Raw genomic sequence first — 8,443 nt, 5'->3', positions numbered from 1 at the left:
AAGAATACTGGAGTGGCTAGCCTATCCCTTCTCCAGTGGATCTTCCCGACCCAGGAATCAAATTGGGGTATCCTGCATTGCAGGCAGATTCTTCACCAGCTGAGCTACCAGGGAAGCCCGATAATATGCATAATAAGTAGCATTTATCATGATTCAGAAGTTGCTTGGCTGCATTAACACTAAGGAGTTTTTCTGCTGCATAGATAATATCAGTTTTGTAGAAAAGCCTGAATGGGATTTAATCTAGGCTAAATATAACACTTAATTTCTACTACTTGCTGAATCTGTACTACATGTCAGATTTTGAGCCAAGGGCTTTACTTGCAATATCTCATTAAGACCTCACATCAGTCCAGTGAAGGAGATAAGACACCCATGTTATACACTATGAACCTTTTCTAGGTGTTTATGGGTGCTAAAGACCTGTGCTCTCCCCTCACCCTTTTCTGACCCCCACTCCTTGATGGGTGGCTTTCATTCTCCTCCAAATCTAATTTTCACTTACTTCAGTTTTGTGATACTTCCTTTTGTTACTCTGAGTTGTGGCCAAGGGGTCCAAATGACCAGCTCATCTCTGTGTGACTGCAGGAAAGCAGCCTTCCAAGGCCAATGGGACCCAAGCCACGTTCTCAGTTTCCAGTCTGGGGGACCGGAAGTGGTGGAGTGCAATGGTGGAGGAGAGAGATGACCAGTCCTGGACTATCTCTGTGACCACACCTGCAGATGCTATCATTGGCCACTACTCACTCCTGCTGCAGATCTCGGGCAGGAAACAATGCCTTGGCCAGTTCACACTGCTCTTTAACCCCTGGAATCGAGGTGAGTTGGACCTGGGTCAGCCTGGGCTGCACAAGATTCAAGGCCTTGGAGCTGGGGCCCCACGGGACAGCTCCCTCTAGAGCAGCACAGGTACTTAGCCACTGTGGAAACTGCTCCCTGGATGAACAGCCTCTCAGACCCTGGGTCCTGACTTGGTGTCACCTGATGGAAGAAGCCCAGAGCTTCTCACTGAGAGCAGAGGCTAGTCTAGTCCTGGCTCAGGCTACTTAGTCACAGGAGCTGAGACTCACTGAGGTGACCCTAGAAGAACTCCCCTCTGTGATAGCAGGATAGGGGCCAAGAGCCGGAAAGGACTTCAAGATAAGAGGGGGCCTGCAGGACAGGTTTCTCTGATCCCTCCCTTGGCTTCCATAGTCTGTCTCCATGGTGAATCCAGGTTTTTCGGGACCTGAGTTTTTAATTAATTTGGGGGATCCTCTTTAAGAAAAAGAACATAGAATTTTGAATTGCTTAGGTCCCCCCTGACTTGAAGTGGGGTTCTGTGCTGGTGAGGGACCCAAAGCTTCAGTTTAACTTCACTGTAAATCTTCCTTCTTGCTTCTATTTGTTAGTTCTGTCCTTACTATAGACTCTCTCTCTCCATCATGACCCATCCAAATACCTGCCTAGAGCAGCAAATTAGCAACCAGTCTCCCTAGCTCAGCAGCCTCTGGATGGACTTTCCTGGGGTCAGGCAGCCTCCTGAGGCCCAGCCGGTGGCCACCTCTGGCAAAGCTCAGCCCTAGCTGTCAGGACTATTTAATCTAGAAAAGTCGTCAGACGTGGTTGACGTGCCCCAAATGAAAACCAAGAGAACATCTCCTCTTCTTTCCCATTCTGAAGACTGAGTCTTCCTTTTTGAATCCACCACACCCCACCTTAATCCTTTGGGCTGCCTGAACAGTTATTGAGAGGAAAACAGTTTCTTCCTGTTTGCCCATCCTTGCTACCCCCAGACAAGCCTTTTCCTTTCACGAGTTCACTGCAAGCCCAAAGGGGGGCCTCCTTATGAGGCAGGGCTGGGAACAAGGGGAAGTAGAAGAAATCTCCCCTGAAGCCCCTGAATCCCAGGGCTTGATGGCCTTCCTATACAGCACCTGAGTCCCAGTAACTCCCTGTCTCCACTTCACTTGCCCAGCCTGGAGTCCTCGGGTGGCCCCCTCCTTCAGATAGCCCTGTCTGTCCTCAATCCAGGCCCTTCATTCCTGCTCCAAGGGGGTTGGCAGGTAGAACAATGGAGGAGAACTAGTGTCCACTGAGGTGCCCTTGCCCTATGTGGGTGAGTGTGGATTCAAGGCCCCTTCAGCTGAGCGAGGGCCCATGGCTCTCCACATACTGCCAGAAAGACCCTCAAGCCATTTCCCTCCAAAACTGAGGCTTTACTGTACCTGCCTCATTGACTGAGCGCACACCCAGAGCTAGGCCCTGACAACCTGAGCATAGATGCAGAAATACAGTTCCGGAACAGGCCTTGGTTCAGAGGGAGCTCCCAGTCTTGACTCTATGCCAGGATTCCTGTCTCCACACCTGGCTTGTTGGGACTGGTGATGGAAGGCCTCTCTATAGGGGTGAGGTGTCTGTCTGGCCAGGGGTGAAGTATTGGCACTGCCCATCTGGGAGGTGAGTTAGAAATTTTCAGAGATTTTCTGGGACTCAGTCTCATCTTACCATACTTGAAGATGGGGCCCTTCTGGATTCAAAAGGAAATTTTACGCCCTATAGTGAAAGTCAAAGTCCTATTCATAAGCAGGAAGCTTTATAAAGAGGGGAGGGGATGCACCCAAGCTAAGAAGAAGGGTGATACCTATGCTCTGATAATGTACTTCCCAAAGCCTGCGGAGCCCGGGGCCAAACTCCTCGCTTTGAAGCAATTTCCAAAGAGATGATGTCCAGCTGACTTCACAGATAGTACTCAGGATGAAGGGGCAGGGGCCCAGGACTCCTTGGGCACATGATTCTGTGATTTTCTGTCCAAGGTTTTTCAGGGCTTCCTGATATCTAATATCCCAGTGTTCTGTTACCTTGAGTACCCTCATCCTAGTTGGATGGCTTGGAGGATGGTTTGGAAATCCTCTTCTCATTCTAGGCTCCAGGAACCAGTCCAACCAGCCCCTACTTCACCCCCAACAACAGGCAGAGAGAGACACCCGAAAAACAGAGTAGGTCTGCCAGCTGCTCCCAGCTTCCTAGAGTAGGCGATGGCTTCCTTAAAACCCCCACCCACTTCATGACTCCCAGGCAACCCTTCAATGAAGATACTAGGAGAGGCAGCAGGAAGAGCCCATAGGAGTTCTAGACCCCCTTGGACACGCCGGGTGGCTCCCACTGTTCCCTCACACACACAGCCCCATTCTCCCTCCAACCCTACTTGTCTTCCCTTCTGCTCACATCTGTCAACCTGTTTGGTTTTTCTGAAACACTTTTTTTTCTGGTTGAACTTGTGGGAGAGACATAGCAGCCCCCCTGGGAAGCCCCCTGGCCTGTTGCCAAATGCTCTTGGTTCAGGAGCAGGTTTCTTTGGGAACCAGTAGGCCTTTTAAGGTTGGCTTATTCCTGTCTGCTGGCTGGCCATGAAAGCCACTGTGGCTGACCCAGAGACTCTCATCCCCTTCCCCACTCTCACCAGAGAGGAGGCCTGGTCCCAGTATGGGATGAAAAGAGGGGCTTCCTTCACAGTCTCTGCCAGGCCTGAAGCTGAAGGGAAGGCCTGCAGCAGAATCTCACCCAGGCAGGGAGGGCAAAGGCCTGGAGATGGACGGCACACCTAGCATCCTACAGTCCCTCATCCCTGCCTGCTTCTCTCCAGAGGATGCTGTGTTCCTGGGGAATGAAGCTCAGCGCAAGGAGTACTTGCTGAACCAAAATGGCCTCATCTTCCTGGGCACGGCTGACTGCATCCAGGCCGAGCCCTGGGACTTTGGCCAGGTACGGGGCCCTCCAGGGAAGGTGGGGAGACAGTGATCACCCCATAATTTTCAGTGCTTAAGTCAAACAGATTGGGCCAATCCAAAGCCTCTGGTCATGAGGCCATTTCTTCATGCAAGTTCAGCCACGTGGTACCTCGGTCCCCTCAGGGCCACACTAGACCATCCTCCTCAACCCACCAGAGTTATCTTCCTAAAGACCATGCAGATCAAGCCTCTGTTAAATCCTCACCATCTACAGGATAGAAACCAAATCCCCTGGCTTGACACATAAGACTCTTCACAGCCAGGCCACTGCTTCCCTTTCCCCAAGAGCACCCGCCCCCCTCCAACTCCATGCTTCAGCTCCTAGTCATCCCTCGATTGTGCAGGCTGAATGTTCCCTCTGCCGGGAATACCTTCCCTCACTTACCACCTGGAAAATGCCTGCCCATCTTTTAAGGCCCTCTGAAAGTTTTCCCAGCCCCCAGGGGCAGAGTGACTCTCCACTGTGCTCCCTGGGTTGGCATCTCTTCTAGAGCCCCAGCCACATTGCTGAGATCTGTAGCCTAAGTGGCCGCATGTCTCCCTCACTCCTCACTTCTGCTCCTCCAGAGCAGAAGCTGCCATTTTATCCACCCCCACACAGGGACAGCCCTGTTAGGAGCTGTGGGAGCAAATTACGTGAAAAACTGTAGAAATGAAAGGACTCAACAGAGCCCTGGTACTCAAAAGCCCACACTATCAGCAGACAACAGAAGAGACAAAAGGCTGAGGTGCCGGGCCCTGGGGCAGAGGGAAAAGCGAGAACTTCTTCAGGAACACGGCAGGAAGGAGTGGAGCCTGAGTCAAGGAGAAGGACAAGGGGACGGGGTTGACTTGGGGGAGGAGTGGCTGACTGCACACCCTCCATCATGTGTGGCCCTGTGTGGTCCTTACAGCTCGAGGAGGACGTCATCGACCTTGGCTTGAGCTTACTGACCGTGGACAATCAGATGGAGAAGTGGGGCAACCCCGTGCATGTGGCCCGAGTCTTGGGCGCCTTGGTGAGTGAGGACGGGGTGGGGAGGGGGAGGAGATGAGACAGCAGTCCTCTGCCAGAGCTGCCCCCGTCTAGGGCCCCAGAAGTTTTTTACTCACGAATGGTCCCCTCTTCCCAGAGTGCAGGGGACAGTCCCTGGAGAAGGATCTGAGTGAGGAGGGGCAGACAGTAGCATTCAGCGGGGAGAGAAATGACAGGAAGTTGTCCTCCTTCAGGTCATAAGCCAGCGAGGACTAAAACTGACCTGGGTTTCCTTGAGACCTCCCTCTCCCTGCCTCCTCACCCTCAGCCCTGACAGGGAGCTTAGGTCCCTGGGAAGAAGGGGGTCAGTTCCATCTTACCCATGGGTTGGTGATAAGGCAGTCAAAGGAACTTGTTTTCATTTCTAAATTATTCCAATGAAGGTGGCTTGGTCCTTTCCTGCTACTGCTGCTGCTTAGTCACTTCAGTCGTGTCCGACTCTGTGTGACCCCATGACGGCAGCCCATCAGGCTCCACCGTCCCTGGGATTCTCCAGGCAAGAACACTGAAGTGGGTCGCCATTTCCTTCTCCAATGCATGAAAGTGAAAAGTGAAAGTGAAGTCGCTTAGTCGTGTCCGACTCTTAGCGACCCCATGGACTGCAGCCTACCAGGCTCTTCCATCCATGGGATTTTCCAGGCAAGAGTACTGGAGTGAGGTGCCATTCCTTAAAAAGTTCTCTCACAGGAGTAATGTGCTCTCTATTTCCTCATGTGGCTCAGTCCTTTCCTCTGAGGAGGTGGTGAGGGACAGGGCTAGCCTGCGAGGAGGAGGAAACGTGGGCCTCCAGGTCCCAGGTGCAAACACTCGAAGAATCAGGGCCAGGCAGACCAAGGAACAGTGAAAGCCTCCAGCGAGGGGGAGCCCTCCTGCTGCTCTCGTGTCCTGAGTTTCATTTGCCACTATGGGCTTCCCTGGTGGCTCACACGGTACAGAATCCACCTGCAATGCGGGAGACCTGGGTTCAATCCAGGTTTCAACCCCTGGGTCAGGAAGATCCCCTGAAGAAGGGAATGACAACCCACTTCAGTATTCTTGCCTGGAGAATCCCATGGACAAAGGAGCCTAGTGGGCTACAGTCCAGGGGGTCACAAGAATCGGATACGACGGAGCAACTAACACTTTCATGGCTCATGAACCCCCGCTTCTGAAGGACTTGTTAAAAAGGAGAGTTCCCAGACATGATCCCAGTGGATGAGGGTGGGGCCCAGGAACATACAGGTTTAACAAGTTCCAGGTGATTTCCATACAAGTGATCTGTTCACCATGCCTGGAGAGCTGTAATGAGCCCTCGCTACGGGCATGCTAAGTCACTTCAGTCGTGTCCGGCTCTTTGTGACCCTATGGACTGTAGCCCACCAAGCTCCTCTGTCTGTGGGATTCCCCAGGCAAGAATACTGGAGTGGGTTTCCATGCCCTCCTCTAGGGGATCTTCCCCACCCAGGGATTGAACACATGTCTCTTACATCTCCTGCATTGGCAGGCGGGATCTTTACCACTAGCGCCACCTGAGAAACCCGAGCCCTCCCTACCCACCCCCATAAACATCCACACGTTTCCCCCAAACAGCTGCACGTTCTTAAGGAGAAGTCTGTCCTGCCCACTGCGAAGATCCAGACTACAGAGGAAAGGGCCTTGCTGAACAAGCGCCGGGGCAGTGCGCCCATCCTGCGACAGTGGGTCACTGGTCATGGGAGGCCTGTGTACGAGGGTCAGGCCTGGGTGTTGGCAGCTGTTGCTTGCACAGGTACAGAGCAGACTTGCCTGCCACACCCAGGCAAGTCACCTTGGCTACCACACAGAGTGTCTGCCTTGCTTCTTGGGTTGCCCAGTACCCGCTGCCCCATGACATCTCCAAAAGCAGCCACTGCCTCCAACTCCGCAGCATTCCCCCACCTCCACCACACCTGTGATCGCTTCCCATGCACCATCTGGCTAAGACGGCTTTTCCCCAGCCACTCCTCCCAGCCTGCTTCTGCTCCTTTTCCCAGATTCAGCAAAGTTGGGCCCATCTGGTGAGCTCTGCTCCCAAACTCCCCAAAGCTCCTCCCTGCCTCTGCCCCAGAAAAGCCAGTCCCAGTGCTCTGTTGAAGCCTCCCGCTGCTGTGTACTCCACCCGCTGTGTAACTTGTCTGCTTCTCATTACTTGGCCTTCATATAGCATAGGTCGGGCAGGTGTCAATTCCTGTGCCCCTTCTCTTTCCACAATGTCACCTGGCATTTAAGACCATGAACGTGCCTAGTGTCCAGAGGAGACACGGAGAATGCTAGCCATAGGCCCCATCCCCGCATCCCAGCCCCCTCTGGTGCCCTGACCCTCTGCCCACTTCCATGCAGTGCTGCGAGGCCTGGGAATCCCTGCCCGAGTTGTTACCACGTTCACCTCAGCCCAGGGCACGGGCGGGGACCTGCTGGTAAACGAGTACTACAACGAGGAGAGGCTTCAGAATGGAGAAGACAACAGAGGCAGAGCCTGGTGAGAAGCCCAAAGGGGGTGGATGAAGTCCTAGACCTGACAGGGCTCCAAACCCCCAGGCTGTCATCCATGGGAACCTCCCAGCCCAAGTAGCCCTGCTTTGAATAGGCCTTCAGGACTCCGAAAGGCAGGATTCTGAAGGTCAGGGTGAATGTGAGATGCACGCCCCTTCCTGGGAGTGTTGGAACCACTCTTACACAGCGTCCTCCCATCCACTTAGTCGCAGCTCTGTCATCTCTAGGACTGCTTCAGGACTTTTGCCCCCCACTTGTATTGTTCCCTTTGCTTCAGGATCTTCCAGACTTCCACCGAGTGCTGGATGGCCCGGCCTGATCTGCTTGAGGTTTATGACGGATGGCAGATTCTATACCCAAGTGCTCTTAAAGGAGGTGAAGGTAAAGCCTGGGGTGGGCCTAGGACCACCAGGTTCCCAGAGCTGCAAGAGTACAAGGAGTCCCTTGGAGAGGAAACGGGCAGCAGGTGGTCCATAGCAGGTCTGCAGCCCCTAAAACAGAAGTGGTGGCAGGACTGATAGTCAGCGGTGGGATGCTGGCCCAAGGCCCCCCAGGAACAGAACAGTCACAGAGCCCGGTACATAGGAAGCGTTCAACAAAGGTAACCTCCTCTTGTCATGTCTGTGGTCAAGCTGGCTTAGGAACTCCCATGTACTCTGTAACTCTGAGGTCTTGTCCAAGAGAGCACCTGCCATAGACCATGACCAAAAAGTTATGTCACTAAAAGTGAGCTTCCCCTCAGCTGTGCCCTCTCAGAAACCCTGCCTAGTGCCCACCTCTGACCTTGATTCCAGTGGAGGGGCAATAGGGCATTAGGATGGGAACAGAGGTTTTGCTGCTCTGACCAAAGCCAAGGTCTGGGTATGATTCCTCTCACTCATTGACATTTCTCTCCCTCAGTCCTGGAGGCCTGTGATCTGGTCCCAGTCAGAGCCGTCAAGGAGGGGATAGTGTGGCTGACCCCTGCAGCATCAGACATTTTTGCCTCAATAAATGCCTCATGTGTGGTCTGGAAGTGCCGTGAGGACGGGACACTGGAGTTGACTGACTGCAACACCAAGTATTTTGGCAATAATATCAGCACCAAGAATGTGGACTGTGACCGCCATGAGGACATCACACAGAACTACAAGTATCCTGAAGGTATCAGGCAGTGGGGGGCCTCCTG

At 53.3% G+C, this 8,443-nt stretch overlaps 1 protein-coding gene across 1 annotated transcript in view; it reads left to right on the top strand.

Moving 5' to 3' along the window:
• The window catches only part of EPB42 (erythrocyte membrane protein band 4.2), a 21,883-nt gene that overhangs the window by 3,698 nt on the left and 9,742 nt on the right, over positions 1 to 8,443 (top strand). Inside the window, exons 3-9 of the mRNA XM_010848043.1 lie at positions 589 to 819; positions 3,626 to 3,744; positions 4,664 to 4,768; positions 6,355 to 6,532; positions 7,123 to 7,261; positions 7,553 to 7,656; positions 8,176 to 8,418. Coding sequence (XP_010846345.1) covers positions 589 to 819; positions 3,626 to 3,744; positions 4,664 to 4,768; positions 6,355 to 6,532; positions 7,123 to 7,261; positions 7,553 to 7,656; positions 8,176 to 8,418 — 1,119 coding nt within the window. The remainder of the gene's footprint in view (positions 1 to 588; positions 820 to 3,625; positions 3,745 to 4,663; positions 4,769 to 6,354; positions 6,533 to 7,122; positions 7,262 to 7,552; positions 7,657 to 8,175; positions 8,419 to 8,443) is intronic.

This window comes from Bison bison, unplaced genomic scaffold (assembly GCF_000754665.1).
Source record: "Bison bison bison isolate TAMUID 2011002044 unplaced genomic scaffold, Bison_UMD1.0 scf7180017864259, whole genome shotgun sequence".
Lineage (NCBI taxonomy): Eukaryota > Metazoa > Chordata > Mammalia > Artiodactyla > Bovidae > Bison > Bison bison.
The sequence above is the reverse complement of the archived record's forward strand: the minus strand, read 5'-3'. Positions and strand labels throughout refer to the sequence as shown.